Source organism: Mus pahari, chromosome 5, assembly GCF_900095145.1.
Source record: "Mus pahari chromosome 5, PAHARI_EIJ_v1.1, whole genome shotgun sequence".
Classification (NCBI taxonomy): domain Eukaryota; kingdom Metazoa; phylum Chordata; class Mammalia; order Rodentia; family Muridae; genus Mus; species Mus pahari.
In genome coordinates, this window is record NC_034594.1 from 63,504,280 (window position 1) to 63,523,198 (window position 18,919).

General features: G+C 39.7%; 2 protein-coding genes across 2 annotated transcripts in view; one reads left to right on the plus strand and one right to left on the minus strand.

Moving 5' to 3' along the window:
• Positions 1 to 18,919, plus strand: part of Psmd1 (proteasome 26S subunit, non-ATPase 1) — a 72,252-nt gene that overhangs the window by 17,210 nt on the left and 36,123 nt on the right. Inside the window, exons 9-16 of the mRNA XM_021197524.2 lie at positions 832 to 960; positions 3,179 to 3,267; positions 4,072 to 4,150; positions 4,619 to 4,792; positions 6,867 to 6,978; positions 8,042 to 8,238; positions 9,561 to 9,656; positions 12,003 to 12,067. Of these exons, the coding sequence (XP_021053183.1) occupies positions 832 to 960; positions 3,179 to 3,267; positions 4,072 to 4,150; positions 4,619 to 4,792; positions 6,867 to 6,978; positions 8,042 to 8,238; positions 9,561 to 9,656; positions 12,003 to 12,067 (941 nt within the window). The remainder of the gene's footprint in view (positions 1 to 831; positions 961 to 3,178; positions 3,268 to 4,071; positions 4,151 to 4,618; positions 4,793 to 6,866; positions 6,979 to 8,041; positions 8,239 to 9,560; positions 9,657 to 12,002; positions 12,068 to 18,919) is intronic.
• The window catches only part of Htr2b (5-hydroxytryptamine receptor 2B), a 12,124-nt gene continuing 10,251 nt past the window's right edge, over positions 17,047 to 18,919 (minus strand). Inside the window, exon 3 of the mRNA XM_029538313.1 lies at positions 17,047 to 18,256. Coding sequence (XP_029394173.1) covers positions 17,367 to 18,256 — 890 coding nt within the window. The 3' untranslated portion in view covers positions 17,047 to 17,366. The remainder of the gene's footprint in view (positions 18,257 to 18,919) is intronic.

Below are 18,919 nucleotides of genomic sequence, written 5' to 3' on the forward strand. Positions count from 1 at the left end.
ATATATATATATATATATATATATATATATATATATATATATATATATATATATATATATATACACACACACTTTAGTTTTTGAAAGTTTTGGTTTTTTTGTTTTGTGATGCCCGTCGTTTTATAGAAATGGATTTTCTGTGAGAATTCATCCAGAAGATCCAGATTTAATTTTAGCACTTACATTGTGGTTCACAGCGATCTGAAATTCCAGTTCCAGGGCATACTATTCCAATATCCTTCTGGCCTCTGGGTACCAGGCATGGAAATGGTGCCCAGCCAATCCATAAAGGCAAGCACCCACACAGATAAAGTAAATGCAAGCTACCATGGGGCCTGCGAGGTAGCTCGGCAGCTAAAACTGTTGCTTTCAGAAGACCTTAGTTGGGTTCCTATGACCCATGTTAGAAGTCTCCCATCCATCTGTAACTCATCTTTGGGAAACCTGATGCTTTCTTCTGATACCTGCACATACATGGTATACATTCTCACATATACATATTAAAAAAAAATCATAAAATAAATTAAAAAGGTTTAAAAAGCTACCTTGGAATAAATTCTTCTCTTGAACTTGTAGTCTATCTCAGTGAAATGAAATAAAGGATATTGTTTTTTCCAAACAATGATAGTTGAATTTTTTGGATCCTGTCATTGAAATATGAGGAAATATGTGTATGTATGAGAGAGTGTGTGTTATATGTTGTGCATTGTGAGTATGCAAGTGTGTGTGCATGTGAATGTGATTGCTTTCATTGGTTTAAGACTGATGAAATAAAAATGGCATAGTGATCTTTATTAATATTAATATTTTTATTCCTTTTTGTTTTGCCAGAGTCCAGAGCCCAAGGAGCAGACACTGAAAATGATTAAGATTTTAAGTGGTGAAATGGCTATTGAATTACACCTGCAGTTCCTAATACGAAACAATAACACCGACCTCATGATCCTGAAAAACACAAAGGTAGAAAGTGCTCTGTGATGCTCTGTGGTGCTCTATAGTGCTCTGTGGTGCTCTGTGATGCTCTGTGGTGCTCTGTGATGCTCTCTAGTGCTCTGTGATGCTCTCTAGTGCTCTGTGATGCTCTGTAGTGCTCTGTGATGCTCTGTAGTGCTCTCTGGTGCTCTGTAGTGCTCTGTGATGCTCTGTAGTGCTCTGTGATGCTCTGTAGTGCTCTGTAGTACTCTAGTGCTCTGTAATGGGGTATCCTCTCATATCCCTGAGACTCTGTAATGCTCTGTGATGGGGCGTCCTCTCAGACCCCTGAGGCTTTGCTTTATGCCTATAATCAAGAAGTTGTTAAAGGTTGTGTAGAACTAACAATGAGTGTGGCTGAGCTCCGTGTAAGAACATCTGCTCAGCATGTGTGAGTGTGTCTCTGCATTTTTATCTTAACAGTTGAACATGATAGTACAGTCAAGACATTAATATAGTTCCCACTCTGCCATGAGTCTTGAGCAGACTCTGACTTCGTTGTTATGTTTATTGAGATATTGATCCAAACATTTTAATTTTTGAACAGGTGTGATTGCATGTTTAGTTCTAAAGGGCCAGAACAATAGCTCAGCTGGTGAAGTGCTTGTTTTGCAAACACAAAGACATGAGTTCAGTTCCCAGAATCCACAAAAAAATTGGTGGGTGTCATAGTGCATGTTTGTAATACTGGTATTGGGGAGTCAGGCAAATCCCTGGGGCTCACCAGCTAACCATCTGTATTAGTCAGGGTTCTCTAGAGTCACAGAATTTATGGATATTCTCTATATAGTAAAGGAATTTATTGATGACTTACAGTCTACAGTCCAATTCCCAACAGTGGTTCAGTAGTAGCTGTAAATGGAAGTCCAAGGATCTAGCAGTTGCTGAGTCCCACGGGGCAAGAAGGCCAAAGAGCGAGAGCTAGACTCCCTTCTTCCAATGTCCTTATATGGTCNCCAGCAGAAGGTGTAGCCCAGATTAAAGGTGTGTGCCACCACACCTTTAATCCCAGATGACCTTGAACTCGGAGATCTCCCTGACTTCCTCTTCTGGAATCAATAGCCACTGTGTCTCAAGATCTCCATACCAAGATCCAGATCAGAAGCTTCTATCTCCCAGCCTCCAGATTAGGGTCACTGGTGAGCCTTCCAATTCTGGATTGTAGTTCATTTCAAATATAGTCAAGTTGACAACCAGGAATAGCCACTACACCATCATAGCCTATTTGTTTCAAAAAGCAAGGTGGTCAGCTCCTGGGGACTGACACCTGAGGTGACACATGCTCCCACATGAACACTCACACACAACAGGGTATTTTTCAAGGTCTAGCTCATTATTGTTGCTAGCCCACTGATCTCTTTGTAGTGCACTAAATAAACTTTTTCTTAGGAGTAAAATGTTTTCATGTTAAAAAGATAAATAGCATTTGAAAAATCTTTCTACTTTCTTACTCAGTATGCCTTCCCGGAGACATTTGCTCTTTTCTTATAGCCATGTGCTATTCAGTGACTAAACAGTGTTTGATTTATGCACATATATGTAGTGCCTTCTGAAACCTTAAGTACATGATTACAAATAGCAAGAAGATTCAGATTCAAAATTTTCTAAGTATGTTAGGGCTCCAGAGGTAGTTCAGGAGTAGAGAGTTTGCCTGGAATGTAAAAGGCCTTGGGTTATATCCCCAGTACTGTAAATACATTCCTACATTGATACATAACTTGGTGACTGTCAGAGGTGCAGGTGAGAAAAGTATAGCATTGCTACTTAAGTTACTCCCAACACCTTGGAGACCTTAGGCAAGATGCTGAGGAGAAACAGAAGTGCCTGAGTAGTAACTGGATGGTCAGACTCTTTAAAATGAGGGCAGTGGGAGGTCTGAACTCACACTTCTGATCTGTAACTGAGCTGCGTTGTGATGCTCCTAGACTCCAAGTTCAGCCCTTTTGGGTGACATGAAACCTGTCCCATAAAATAAACATAAGTCTGACCATGATCTTAAATTAATACTGCAAATAAAACTTTGTCTTATTTTTACAGACTAGCTATTTTATCTTTACATAAAGAGATGTCCCAAGATTCATATTTTAAATCTCATTTCAATTGTTTTCTGATTTTGCTGCAGAATAGAGCTTCTGAATGTATGTGAGCATATGTATGTATAAATACTTTCCCAGTGATAAAGAAGTCTCTGTATTTGTTTTTGTAGGATGCAGTACGAAATTCTGTATGTCATACAGCAACTGTAATAGCAAACTCATTCATGCACTGTGGTACTACCAGTGACCAGTTTCTTAGGTAAATATGCTTGGAGAATTCTACCTTGGTGCAATTTTTAAAATATCTATATTCCTGTATGTCTGGGGATAGGGTATATATGGTTGCATTTGTAGGCCAGAAGAGGTGTCAGATCCCTTGGAGCTGAATTTCCAAGAGGTTGTGAACCACTGACTTGGGTGCTGGAAACTGAACTTCAGTTCTCTGTAAGAACAGTACCTACTCTTAGCCGCTGAGCTCTCTTCATTCAGCACCACTCCCCTAAATGGATTTTTAACCAAGATTTCACTGATAGTATTTCTCATTGTACTTTTAACTAGTCTTGAATTTTAAGTATGTTTTGTTTGTTAGATATAAATTGTTGTTATGTTTACTTATTTTAAAGTAAAGTTAATAACTTTTATTAGTTCTTTAGGTAACTTGAAGGAAAAAGATACATGATTTTCCTTTTATTTAAAGTAGAATTATATGTCTTGCATTTTAAGAATCTGAAGAGCCAAGTGGTGGTGGTGCACGCTTTTAAGCCTGCACTCGGGAGGCAGAGGCAGTCAGATTTGAGTTCAGGGCTAACTTGGTCTACAGATTGAATTCCAGGGCAGCCAGTGCTACACAGAAAAACCCTGTCTTTAAAAAAAAAAAAAAAAAGTGTTTTTTCAGAATATGAACACATGCCTATAATTCCATTGCTTGGGAAGCTAAGGCAGGAGGATCTCTGGTTGAAGACAAGTCTGGGCTACAGTGCTGGATTCTTTCTCCAAAAGGGGAACAGCTTACTTAGGCGGGAAGTGGGATTAGTAATGCTCAGGTTGCTTTTCTTTTTTACAGAGATAACTTGGAATGGTTGGCCAGAGCCACCAACTGGGCCAAATTTACTGCAACTGCCAGCTTGGGTGTAATTCATAAGGTAATAGATTTTATTCATTATGACGGGCCATTGCAGAGGAATCCATGGGGGGGGGGGTGTGCTAAGAAGCATAATTTATTGTAATTAATCAACACGTATATGTTGTCAGATCAGGTCAGCCCTGGGATAGGGAAGGGTGAAGTAAAGAAGGCACTAAATAAGTGTTTCTTTTTAGTAAAAGGTAGAATTCCTCTTCCCGTGAGAACTAAGCCATTTTCTAACAGTTGGATTGAAATGCTGTATAGTCTAAGTTAATTTGGGGAAATATTTGTAAATCAAAGTAAAAAATTGATCTAGTTACAATATTTCCTAACCAGGCCTATCTGGGTCTCTTACAGTCTGGTGTTTGAGAGGTGGAGTTGGTAGATGAGAGCATGTCTGTTCCCAGCCATCAAGTGGGCTCTGGAGAAGTCGCTGCATCTGCTTTCCTCTATGTTTTCCTTACCTCTTTGTGACTCAAATTCACAGGGCCATGAGAAGGAAGCACTACAGTTGATGGCAACATACCTTCCTAAGGACACGTCCCCAGGATCAGCCTATCAGGAAGGGGGCGGTCTCTATGCATTGGGTCTCATTCATGCCAATCATGGTGGTGACATAATCGACTATCTCCTTAATCAGCTCAAGAATGCCAGTAATGATGTAAGTATTAGGGTGAAAAAACAAATTTCCATTGTTTGAGAATCTAGGACAGTGGTTCTTAACCTGTGAGTCTCCACCCCTTTGGGAGTCAAATGACTCTTTCGCAGGAGTTGTATATCAGATATCCTATATATCTGTTATTTACATTATAATTCATAACAGCAAAATTATAGTTATGAGGTAGCTATGAAAATAATTTTATAGTCAGAGACCACCACAACATGAGGATCTGTATTAGTGGATTGCAGGATTAGGGAGATTGAGAATCACTGATCAAGGAAATTATGTATTTGCTCAGTATTTCAGTGAATAGATTTCTTAGGATTTGGTAAACCAAAAACAGTCCTTTCAATAGTAATTTTGGGGTTTGTGTTGATGCTGCTTTTGTTTGAGTTTTGGTTTTCTTGAAATAGGGTCTTGCTGTCTTCCAGCTCAGACATTCTCCACCTCGGCCTCCTGGGTGCTGGAATTACAGCACTGAGTCATCAGACATACTAGCCATTTTTCCTCTCTTAAAATTGTGCTTCTTAGTCCTTTAAGACCAGCTGAAACAAACAAGGCAGTTTTAAGTGTCTGAAGCATAGTGGTTTCAGCTGTGTGGTGGTGATGGCGAACGCCTTTAACCCCAGCACCTACGAGGCAGAGGCTGGAGGATCTCTGAGTTCCAGGCCAGAGTACTGGACTGTAGAGTGAGTTCCAGGACATCAAGGGCTACTCAGAGGAACCCTGTAGTGAATGAATGAATGAGTGAGTGAATGGATGAATGAATGAATGAATGAATAAATGAGTAAATTAAAAAAAAAAAAACATGCAGTGGCATTACTTAAATATCATGGAATGTTATCACTGTATTGACCTTACTTTACACCTGGTTAACTATACCATTTTAAAGGAAATTCAGGGCAGCCAGAGTAGCATAAACCATTACTGGATAGTTTATGGACACACACACACACACAAAGCAAACAACAAAAGACTAGTAATAGAAGCCTCTTCTCAAGCAAGGGGTTCATCAAAAGTATCTTATATAATTAATGAAGATGTTTTTACTCTAAGCTGGGCAATTCTGAGTGATGCATTAAATATAAACAGGAGCTAATGGAGGCTATCTCTCCCAGGACTTGTCGGGTTGAACAAACTTGAAACATTTTTGTCCTTTAGATTTCTCTAGTTGAAGACATTACAATTCTAGAGGTGGGGCACCCTACTGCGCTGGCTTTAGTTGCGCCCACACTTCAGTTAGAGCAAGGTGGGAACTTCTTAAATGACAGTTCCACCAAGGTCAGCCAGTGGAGGAAGAACTCCCAGCGCAATCTAGAGTGCCGCCATCAGTAAGAGTGAGCTGTACACTCAAAATGGACAACCTCCAAAGCCACCTTCTTCACATGAAGACCAACCTTGTGCTCTCACCCCCTTCTCTCCTACTTCACAGCCACAGTAGGTGCTTTCTCCTTTTCATTCTGGCTTCTTCGTCTGTACTGCCTCTTCCTCCTAAGCCCACAGACATCTGCAGCTTTCACCTACCCGGCCTCCTGATCCTTTACTGGTATTTGCCTCTTAGTATTGTTCAGTCTTCCTCATGTAAAGTAACGGAGGTACACCCTGACCATCGTCTTTTCTCTCACATACTTTTCAAGTCACTGTTTATGCCAACAGACATCATAAATACAATTGCCTCTGTTACCACAGGGCACCTGGTTATCTAATCTTTCTTACTGAGACACCCTCTGAAATAGAGGTTGGATCTAACAGTTTAAGATCACCCTTAGCTACACAGTGAGTTTAAACCAGCCTAGCTGAGGTGGGGGTTGTGGGGTGGATGTGTGTACACGTGTTTTTTTGTTTTTGTTTTTTTTTTTTTTTTTTCGAGACAGGGTTTCTCTGTGTAGTCCTGGCTGTCCTGGAACTCACTCTGTAGACCAGGCTGGCCTCAGAAATCCACCTGCCTCTGCCTTCCCAGTGCTGGGATTAAAGGCATGCATCACCACCGCCTGGCACACGTGTTCTTTAGAATTAAAGTTTGGATTTTAAGTCCTGTGTTCTGGATTACTGGAACCAATGCTTTTTGCCCTAGATTGTTAGACATGGAGGCAGCCTGGGCCTTGGTTTGGCTGCAATGGGAACTGCACGTCAAGATGTGTATGATTTGCTGAAAACAAACCTATATCAGGATGATGCTGTGACAGGTAAGCCCTTGTTACTGGAAATGGTGAACTTTGTGATTAATGTACTTGTCATGCTTTTACATGCCTTTTTATAGTCTCCTTTAAAGGAGTTTTTTAAAAACTCAAGATGAGAAAATTCTTACCTAGTCTTGCAGTTGGCATTACAGGATAGAAAAGCTAGCTAGTTGTTGTCCTTAAAATCAAAGTTCTCTCTTGTTAAAGAGGGAGCAGAATTCGCTCCATTTAGTGGGTTTATCTTGTTTTGTTTTGTTATGTAGGCTTTCTAAGGAGTGTGTACAGAGTGCACTGGTAGCAGTTACTTGTGCAGATAGGAAGTTATTAAACAGAACTCTATGTGTCCTGAGGATATTCTATGGTGCTTGGTGATCATTTTATTTTTTTAATTAGCATAATGTCTTTTGACTTTATTACAAGATTGATGGGGAATACTGTCAAGATTTAAAAGGAAAATTGCTATAAATATATGGATGTACTTCCACATACATTGTCTCTCTCTTTAAAAATTGTTGGGGAGAGATGGCTCAGCAGTTAAAAGCCCATGTTCTTATTCCCAACATGTACATTAGGCAGCTCAAAACTGCTTGTAATACCAGCTTGTAATACCAGAGTATCCAACTCCCTCTGACCTTCTTGGACATGCATGTGTACAGACACACACATACACACATACATGCATACATACATACATAAAATAAATAAATAATAAAAAGTACTTTTTTAAGTGTGGCAAGGGCCGTGGACATAGATCAGAAGTTAAAAACACTTGTTGCTCTTACAGAAGACCTGGGTTTGGTTCCCAACACCCATGTGGTGGCTTACGACTACTCGTAACTCTAGTTCTAAGAAATTTACCATCCTCTTTTGGCTTTGCAGACACCAGGCACATCTGTGATTGCACATACACACATATAGGCAAAGTACTCACACATAAAATAAATCGTAAAAAATGTTAGTTCCTCTCAGAAGGCTAATAGTTATTTTGACAACTGATGCAAATAGGTGCCACTTTCAATTGGATGTCTTTACACATTGCTGTTGTTCATTATTTTACTCTTTACTCCAGGGGAGGCAGCTGGCCTAGCCTTAGGTTTGGTTATGTTAGGTTCTAAAAATGCCCAGGCGATTGAGGATATGGTTGGCTATGCACAAGAGACTCAACACGAGAAGATTCTGCGCGGTCTGGCAGTTGGCATTGCATTAGTGATGTATGGGAGGATGGAGGAGGCCGATGCTCTCATTGAGTCTCTCTGTCGTGATAAGGTGAGATTCTATTTGTTTTCTCCCCTGCATTCTACATTTTATAATATTTTTGAATGCTTAAATAGTTGTCTGCTTCACCCTGCACTCCCCAAGTTAGGGTTGGTTGGTTGGTTGGTTGGTTTTTCCAGATTTTGAGACAAGTTTTCTCTGTAACATACCTAGCTGTCCTGGTACTTGCTTTGTAGACCAGGCTGGCCTCCACCTCACAAATCCACCTGTCCCTGCCTCCCAGTTGCTAGGATTAAAGGCATGCTTTAAGCATGAGTCAGGGTTTCTCTGTGTATCCCTGGCTTCTGGGAACTTGCTCTGTAGACTAGGCTAGTCTCAAACTCACAAAGATCTGGTTGCCTCTATCTCCTGAGTGCTGGGAATAAAGGTATGTACCACCACTGCCCGGCTTAATACTCCTTTAATAAGGTTAAGGTATAATGCTTGTTTTACTGGTTTTTTTTTTTTTTTTTTAAATCATAAAACATTGGCATTCTCTGTACTTACTTGAGTAACAGTTTTCTGATATCTTTTACTTATGTGATGGTGTTGCATACAGCAGATAACCAGAGTCACTCTCTTCTTTGTAATGTGATTAATACATTATGGTTCATTGGTTGAATTACTGATTATTTCATTCAGCCATCAGACTCCGAATTTCTTCCACTCATTGTTCCATGTTCAAGAATTAGGTAAGGAAAACGTGAATTAGAATATGACCATGGCTTATACCTTTAATTCCAGCACTTTGGAGGCAGAGGCAGAGGCAGAGGGATCTCTGTGAGGCCTAGTTTACAGAGTCAGTTCTAGGACAGCCAGGGCTACACAGAAAAACCCTGTCTTGAAAAACCAAAAATAAGAAAAAGAAAAGAATATGGAAATAGGACCTGTCTTCTTTGTTTTTTGTTTCCTAAGTGAAAGTCGATTTCATATAGCTGGGTCTACTGATAGTAACTTGACTTGACTTCCCAGAAAATATAAGGCAGGATAGAAGTAATTGCAGAGACTGTTAGGAATTAAGAACAATTCCTTCTTTATTATTGAGGGTTCATTTTTTTCCATTCACTTTGAGCATTATCAATAACAAATGAATTATTTTACGTTTCATGGTTTCTCCATTAAAGGAGCCTGTCTATTATTCAATAAGTTTATTTTGGTTTATTGCTATTTGGGGGTGGGGTGGGGTGGGGTGAGATGTTTGTGTTCAGAGTGGGTTTTACTGCATTTCCTAGGCTATTCTGTAACAGCTGGACCCAGACCTCCCAGCTGAGCCTCCAGGCAGTTAGGACTACAGGCGTGTTTCACAGTGCCTAATGGGAATTATTCTTTCTTAGGACCCAATTCTTAGAAGATCTGGAATGTATACTGTAGCCATGGCTTATTGTGGCTCTGGTAACAACAAAGCCATTCGGCGCCTGCTACATGTTGCTGTAAGTACTCTATTCTTTTTCAGGGGGAAGGGGAAGTTTGCAGGTGGACAGTAGAGATGTCTTAGTTAGGGTTTCATTGCTGAAGGGTCACCATCACCACAGCAGCTCTTATAAAGGACAACATTTAATTGGGGCTGGCTTACAGTTTTAGAGGTTTAGTCCATTGTCTTTATGGTGGGAAGCTTGGCAGCATACAGGCCAGCATGGTGAGACAGAGCTCAGAATTAGAGGTCTACATCTTAATCTGCAGGCAGCAAGGAGAGACTGTACTATTCTGGCATAGCTTGAGCATCAGAGAACCCCAAGCCCACATCCCACAGTGGCACACTTCCTCCAACAAGGCCACACTTCCTAAGAATACCACCTACTATGGGCCAAGTATTCAAATACATGAGTCTGTGGGAGCATACCTATTCAAACTACCACGAAGAGGTATAGGTTATATACATTGTATATATGACCACCATATGTATGACCATCGTCAGTGGATTCAAGTTCAGATACTCAGTCATTGGACACAGTAGTCCATAATTCAGCAGTCGGTTTTTAGAATGAAATAGAACAGTACTATGTCAGCATGCATAGTCTTCAAAACCAGTCAAGTGTAATTTCTGAAACTACCCCAAAGGGCATTCTTGTTTGTAAGAGACAAGATCAAGTGAGAATATTTGATCTTCCTAAGATAGGCAAATCAAGAAACCATGTTTTCTAGCCAGTGAAATTAGCTTTAGTACCACTGACAGGAACATGGTCTATTTCAAGAGATCTTCTGCACAGAAAGCCTGATGCCCATTTTTTCAGTCTTTTCGATTTCATAGCTTATTGAGAATAATGTTGCCAGTTCAAGTAGTTTTCGTTCCACATATAACTTAGTGAATTCCTGTCACAATGGGAAAAGGAAAAATGATATCACTTCCAATGTAGAAAGGTTTGAAATTGATGCTTACCTCTTCTTTAAAGAGACACACTTGTCTCACATTATTGATTAGAGTTTGTGCATGGTCATTGTTTTAGTTAGGGTTTTATTGCTATAAAGAGACATCATGGCAACAAGAACTCTTATAAGGGAAAGCATTTAATTGTGGCTGGCTTACAGTTTCAGAGGGTCAGTCCATTATCATCATGGCAGGAAGCATGGCAGCATCCAGGCAGACATGGTGCTGGAGAGGGAGCTCAGAGTCCTCTTTTGCAGGCAGCGTTGAGAAAGAGTGACACTGCACCTGACTTGGTCTTCTCAAACCCCAAAGTCCAACCCCAGTGACATACTTCCTCTGACAAGGCCACATCTACTCCAATAAAGTCACACTTCCCAGTAGTGCCACCACTCCCTATGAGCCTATGGGGACCATTTTCACTCAAACCACCACAGTCAGCATAGTATGCGTTATATTGTAACCATTTGTGTTTTTCTTCATCTTAGAGCATATTGTATGGAAACAACATTGAAGAAATGCTTGATATTCCTTGTAACCCTTATAACTTGTAAAAGCTACAACTGAATTATTCTTAAGTAGTTCTGAACCCTAAATTTCACCATGCTACAAAGGCATCTAAGAAGCTTCAAAGTAGAACTCTAAGATTTTTTTTCCCCTAAGTTAAGGAAAGGAGGGTTTTGTTGTTGTTTTTATTTCTTGAGGCAGGATCTCACTATGTAACCCTGGCAACCCTGGCTAGTCTTGAACTTCATATGTAGATAATATTTACCTCAAGTTCACAGAGATGCACCTCCCTCTGCTTTCCTAATGCTGGGATTAACGGTGTGCCAGGAAAGACTTTTTTTTTTTTAATTTTATACACACACACACACACACACACATATATATACTGTAGCTGTCTTCAGACACACCAGAGGAGGGCATCAGATCTCGTTACAGATGGTTGTGAACCACCATGTGGTTAATGGTATTTGAACTCAGGACCTCTGGAAGAGCAATCAGTGCTCTTAACCGCTGAGCCATCTCTCCAGCCCTCAAGGAAGACTTTTAAAAACCTACGTGTCATTATTTTTTTTTTCTTTTTTCTTTTTTTTTTTTTTCTTTTAGTTTTGGTTTTTCAAGACAGGGTTTCTCTGTGTAGCTCTGGCTGTCCTGGAACTCACTTTGTACTCAGAAATCCGCTTGCCTCTGCTTCCCGAGTTCTGGGATTAAAGGTATGCACCACCACACCCAGTTGTGTCATTATTTCTTAAGTTTATTTACTGTATATACTTAAGAGATATAGTATATTTTGTAAGGAAAAAGACATAATGAAGAAATACTATTAAGACGTAATTTATAATAGTGATGGGGAGTTTGTATCACCTTATTAATGAAATATGTGTTCTAATTACCCTAAATTTCCCCTTAGGTAAGTGATGTCAATGATGATGTCAGAAGAGCAGCAGTGGAGTCACTTGGCTTCATTTTGTTCAGGTAATAATTTCTAACTGTGGATTCTGTTTGTCTTTGGATTCTTAAATAGAAACTAAAATACTTGACCATGTCGAAGTTCAGAGTGAGGACAATAGGGTTAGTTCTGTGTGTCTGAACGATGTTGTGGGTTAAGAAGAAAAATACGTTTTTCTGTTCAGTTTTCCTATGCTTGTTTTAACTTTTTTCCCCTGTATTTCCTGTGGTTCATACATGTGCTAAATCTCCAGTTTCAGCAGCAGATGTCACCTGTGAACCATCTTTTGTTAATAAACTCCTCATAGCATGACCTTCAGATGGTGCAAGTGAGTCAAATGAGTTCTGTGCTGGCCGCAGTGTTAGCCATGCTAGTCCTGTGCTCAAGTGGTTCTCCTGCCTCAGCTTCCTAAGTAGCTGAGGTTGCGTGTATATACCCTGCATGGGGCAAATGATCCTCTGAGGGTCCTTGAGTTGTTTTCCAAAATACGTCCTTGAAGAAGTGACCGCTAGGAATTATTGAGAGACTATCTTACCAAAATCTGTGTAAAGAAGAAAGTTAAATGTGGTCAGTTACTTTAAGTGACTAGAGTTAAACAAGTTCTTCAAGTTTTTCTCCCTTTATTTTTAAAGGTGAAAGGAAGTGTTCTTTTTAAATGTTTTGTTACATTCATTTGTTTGTATGTGTATGAATGTATGTATGTGGACATGTATGTACCACAGCGCACATGTGGATGCGAGAGAAAAACTTGTGGGAGTCAATTCTCTTTCCATCATGTAGGTTCCCAGAGATCAAGTCGTCAGGTTTGGCGGTAAAGTGCCTTTACCTACAGAGCCATGTCATTGGCCCATATTATATATATATATATTTAAGCTAAGGTTATCAAGTTTCACAGCAGTTAGCAAAGTTCCCATTGCTGTGGATCTAAATGAGGAGGAGCCTTAGATTCCTGACAGTCTGAGATAGATAAATCCAACTTTCTCTGCCATGTGCTTCTCAGAGCTCTGTCTTCCTTGAAGAGGCTCTAGCAGAATATTGTATTCTCAAACTTCCTTGTTGCCCTTAACACTTGAGAAGTATGTGTCCTGTTATCTAAATTCCTATGTGTTTTCCTATATGACATTTGCTTTCAAGTGTATGATTTGTTTTTTTAAATTATGTGTATAAGTCTTTTACCTACATGTATGTATATACATCACATGCATGCAGTGCCCAACAAGACTAGAAACAGACATCAAATCCCTGGATCTGTACTTACAGGCAGTTGTGAGCTACTGTTGTGATTGCTGGAAATGGAGCCTGCCTAAGTCTTCTGCAAAGCACCAATGCTCTTAGCTGCTGAACCATCCTTCCAGAATCCTCATTTTGTCATTTCCATTCATTTCCATTTTCCCAGTAGAATCACGTTTTGGCTTTTGAGACAGGTTCTTGCTCCGGGTTGGCTTATAACTCATTGTGATTTTGTGACCCAAGATAGCTTTAAACTCATAGTCATGCTGCCTCAGCCTCCCAAGTACTAGGATTACAGGCATGTACTCTAGTCTCTAAACATCACTCTTTAGATGACCCTGCAGTCATTTAGCTAAAAATTTGTTACTTATTGATTTTTTTTTTTAGATTTATTTTATTTTTNTTTTTTTAAGATTTATTTATTTATTATATGTAAGTACACTGTAGCTGTCTTCAGACACTCCAGAAGAGNGNGTCAGATCTTGTTANNGATGGTTATGAGCCACCATGTGGNTGCTGGGATTTGAACTCCNGACCTTCGGAAGAGCAGTCGGGTGCTCTTACCCACTGAGCCATCTCACCAGCCCCCTCACTTACTGATTTTTAAAAAACATTTTAGATACTGCTTATTGGACATAAATACCAAAAACATTTATTCATTTTTTTCTTAAATGAAATTATCTTTCTGTAAAGTTCTCATCTGAAGTTTTCTCTTTATTCACAAGCTAGATCATGTGGTTGTGCTATTTTTATTCTTTCTCCAGCTCTGTAGGCCATTAATTTCTTTATAATGGTTAGAATCAGTAATAAAAACAGGACTTATGATGTGGCTCCATGGTAGTGCAGTCTTCTACCGTCTGCAAGACCCTGAGCTTGATTCTCAGCACTATCAGAAGACAAAATCACAAACAAACACAGGTTTAGGAGAGGTGACAGACACCTTGGCAGTACATGCCTGTAATCCCAGCCTCAGAAGGATCATAAGTTTAAGGCCAACTATGACTACATCTATTGAGGGGCCCTTTTTTTTCTTTTAATGTGTGTGATATTTTGCCTGTGTGTACATCTGCATACTACTTTGTTATTACCACCGGATCCCTTGGAACTGGAGTTAGAGTCGTAAGCTACCGTGTGAGTGCTGGCAATCAAACCTGTAAGATTGTCTAGTGCCCTTAATCACTGAATAATCTCTCTGGCCCATCAAATTATAAATTTCTTTAAAGTATTCATAAAATAGAAGTTACTGTTAAATTCTAGTGGTAAAAATTTGAAATTTGTCCCTTTCTTTTGGAAGGGGGTGTGTTGAGACAGGGTTTCTCTGTATAGCCCTGGCTGTCCTGGAATTCACTTTTGTAGACCAGGCTGACCTTGAACTCAGAAATCCGCCTGCCTCTGCCTCCCAAGTGCTGGGATTAAAGGCATGCGCCACCACCATCCAGCTCCCTTTTTTTAAAATAGTTGATATTAATGTTATATTTCAATCAGTAATCTAGTCTAGAAATGCTAAAATGATCTCATTAGCTATAGACAAGGTTGAGGATTCTGTTTAAGTAATAATGAAGCTAGTTTATGGGTTCTGGAATTATTTTTGTAGGCATGCATATATTTTTGAGCGGTAATAGAAATCTGTGAACAGTATCGAGCATGTTGGGTATTTGGAAGTATTACTGATAACTATATGTTTAGAACTTATAAAATGAAACAGTTGTACGTGTTTCCTGGTGCATAAAGTACAGTATAGAGTTTTGAATATTATCAGTGTGATGTCTGACAAGTCTCCTTAGGGATGGGACTTAGGGAGGGGCTCAGTTAGAAGACATTGATGAGTCCCTGGGTTTGATCTGAAGCATCAGAAAGGGAGAAAGATATGTTTGCCATGATAAGAATATAAATCTTAGCATATAACAGACTCATCAGATTATAACCTCAAACCAAAGAAGAAGAACAGTTTTTCTGTGTCTGGCTTTTGTTTCTTTTATTCTTTTTGGGGGATGGGATAATACAAATAATTTTATTTTTTTTAACTAAACTAACACATCCTTATTCTATTGAAAGCATTGAGACCACTAGGGGGAAATGCCTAATGTTTTAATGATAAATGGATTAAATGAGGTATACTTTGGCTGGCAGATGATACAGAGCCAATGCATATATGTAATATGTTGGGGTCTGTGCATTACATCCATGTTTTAGGAAAAGATTCTACCACTAGAGGAATATGTCTAGTTTACTTATACCAAGATTTTCCATAGCTTATACATTTCATAACATAAGCATCCTAAACTCAATTGCCTATAAGGGCTCAGGGACAGAGGAGAACAAAGTATAAATTCATGTCAGCTTGAAATGGCAAAGCTAAGATATGGGCTTATCTTTATTACCACTTCCTCCTGCCTAAATTTGTTTACCATTTGTGTAAATAGCATTGAATGGATACATCAACAGCCAATAGAATTGACTACTATTTACTAATCCCTGTTAAGAATGGCACAAAAGAAAAGAAAAATAAATAAATAAATAAAATTTAAAAGAAGAAAAAAAGCTGGGCGGTGGTGGCACACGCCTTTAATCCCAGCACTTGGGAGGCAGAGGCAGGCGGATTTCTGAGTTTGAGGCCAGCCTGGTCTACAAAGTGAGTTCTAGGACAGCCAGGGCTACACAGAGAAACCCTGTCTTGAAAAAACCAAAAAAAAGAAGAAGAAGAAGAAGAATGGCACAAAAGGGCTGGAGAGATGGTTCAGCGAGAAAGAGCTCTGATTGCTCTTCTGAAGGTCCTGAGTTCAAATCCCAGCAACCACATGGTGGCTCACAACCATCCGAATTGATATGGAACGCCCTCTTCTGGTGCGTCTGAACACAGCTACAGTGCACTTAAATGGTAAATAAATAAATACATACATACATACATAAATACATGAATAAATAAGTTAAAGAATGGCATAAAATGTAGGTGCAAAGATTGAGGTGAGGTTAAACTGAATATCATTTCTAAATTTAATCAGCTGTCCAGTACAGGTTGGCTCGTTTCCACCTGTATCAATCAATGCAAGATGAAATAACATACAGTAAAAATGAGGCAGAGGTAGCCTGTGTTTGTGAGATCTCATACTGTTCAGGCCTCTGAATTGAGGTTCCACAGTTCCCATTTCAGCATGTTGATCCATGCCTTTAAGGAATATAACTCGGTTCAAGTACCCTCCTCCGCCTCTTTTGGGGACCTGCCTCTGCTCATCAGATGCCTGTTAACAGTTACGCTTCTAAGCTCTGTTACATTGCCTGAATCTAACTGCTGTCCTCCCCATCGCTTCTGTCAACATAGCTTCCTGAGGAAAATCATGACTATGTTAACTATATCACCATTAAAGTCATTCTTCTCTTACAGACAAATTTGATCGATGGGTTTTTTGTTGTTTGATTTGGTTTTAGGGTTTTACATGTGTATTTGTGGGGAGAGGAGGATTCAGTATGCAGCAGGTTTTTCTGAGTTTGCATTGGGGTGTCAAACTGAATCTAGAGCTCACTGGATCAGTAAGATGACCTGACCACCAAGCTCAGGGATCCTCCTGTCTCTGCCTCCCAGCAGTAGATCCCAGGCAGGCAACACTACATCCAGCTCTTTATGTGGGTGCAGGGGACCACACCAGCTCCTTATTCCTGTGTGGTGAGCACTGAACCATCCCCTGGCCTAGGATCCTGGTTGTAGTCTTTGCTTTTGTCTCTTCGTCTTGTCATTGCTCTTGGTGCCTTGTGCTTTTAAAAACGTAGAGAGTTAACATTTTTTGTTTCATTTTATTTCTTTCTTAGCACAATTTTCTTTACACACAATTAGAAACTTAAAAATTTGTTGACATTCATTTTTTTAAAATACTGAAATTTATCAACTTATTTAATTGTATTTGAAAACCAGAGTAGGGATTGCTTTTGTTTGAAGCCATACAGAACTGCTTTACCAGTGCTTTGAGATTGTTTAGCTAAGGTAGCTGGACAGCCGTGGTGAGGGAGAGGGAAGGGTTTTCATTCACTCTGTGCCTTTTCCATGGTGCGTGTGCATCCTGCTCATCACCTCTCTCAGTCAGATGAGGGCAGCCCGTTCTGCTATATGTAGCTGACTTGCTCTTCCGCTTTGTCACCATCGTTTTCAGTGAGAAGGGTATCAAGGAGAATGATTGATGAGGACTGAATGGTTGAACCTCGGAGCCTCATTGGGCTCTGGTACATGGCAGGGTTGAGCCCATTTCGAATTCCATGTATTGTGAAAAATTTAGAGTTTTCTACCATTGAATTCCCAAAACAGAGTGTACTGGAACACTTCCTAAGTGCTTTTACTGACTTTGTGGCTTGGTAATTGCAGGTGATGTACCTGCCAAATGCTTCCCGAAATGTCTTATTGAAGAGTGTATAGATCAGAGGATTCACTCCCGAGGAAACATAGCCTATCCACACAAATATCTCCAGGAGCGTTTTGAGAGTGGTCTGATTGCAGGAATCACACAGAGCTAAAGTTATGTTTGTAATAAAAAAGGGGCACCACATAAGCAGAAAGAGGAAAAACACAATTCCAAGGACCTTTGAGGCTCTCTGTTCATTAGAAATGGTTTGGGCTGATTTTTTTCCAACTGAGGACATTCTTCGCATAAGTGTCTCATCACTTGAGTTAGGTAGAATTTTATCCTTGGGAGACCCATCCAGCATTGCCACCTTTTCTGGTGATGAAAAGGATGAGTCTTCCCTTAGGAAAACTGTGGGCACAGTCCACCGTGTTAGGCGTTGAGGTGGCTTATTTTTGACCAAGTAAGCTTTCTTCCGTAAAGTATGAATGGTGAGAAAGTAAGTGACTATCATGATGGCGAGAGGTGCAAAGAAAGCAGCCATCGACCCAAAGACCATAAAACTGCCAAAGCGGTCCTTTGTCAGCTCACAGGTGATGTTGTGTGCGTTAATCACATCAGTCTCTATTCCTTTAATAGGGACTGGGATGGCGATGCCTAAGGGAGACCAAGTCAGATAAATTAAGTCATTCATGATCTGTTCTTAAATCAGTTGTTTTGAGGTTTATCACAGTAACATCTTGCTAATGAGTGCTTTATAATTCCTGAGACCTTCAGTTCCTTCAAACCTGTTCAGGATTTGAAGGAGATCCTTTGACTAATGGAATCTAACTGAGCATCTGCTATTCTTCATATTGGAAAAGAATTCGGAAGATAAGGTTATTATCCAGGGTAATTAATTTAGAGAGAGTTTGGAGATTTGGTGTCCTAATTTTCAGGCAGTATCTATCTTATCTTTGAGGTTGTACAGGCACACCTAAGAATTTTATCTTTCGGTGTTATGAGTAGCATGTCATCCTAACTTTTTAGAGAAAACAAAATATTCTTTCTTAGAAAGTTGCTGCCTGAGCCAGGTGTGGTGATGCATGCCTTTCTTTTACTCTCCCACACAGCACGTTAAGTCCAAGCCGCCTGCCGCCTACAGTGTGTACATACAGTACATAGCTGCTGAGCCGTCTGTCAGAGCTTTGTCTTTTTTTTTTTCCCATGTAACTTTTTTTTCTTTTTGTGCTTTTGGCTTTTTCTTTTCTTTTCTTTTCTTTTCTTTTCTTTTCTTTTCTTTTCTTTTCTTTCTTTCTTTCTTTCTTTTTTTTTTTTTTT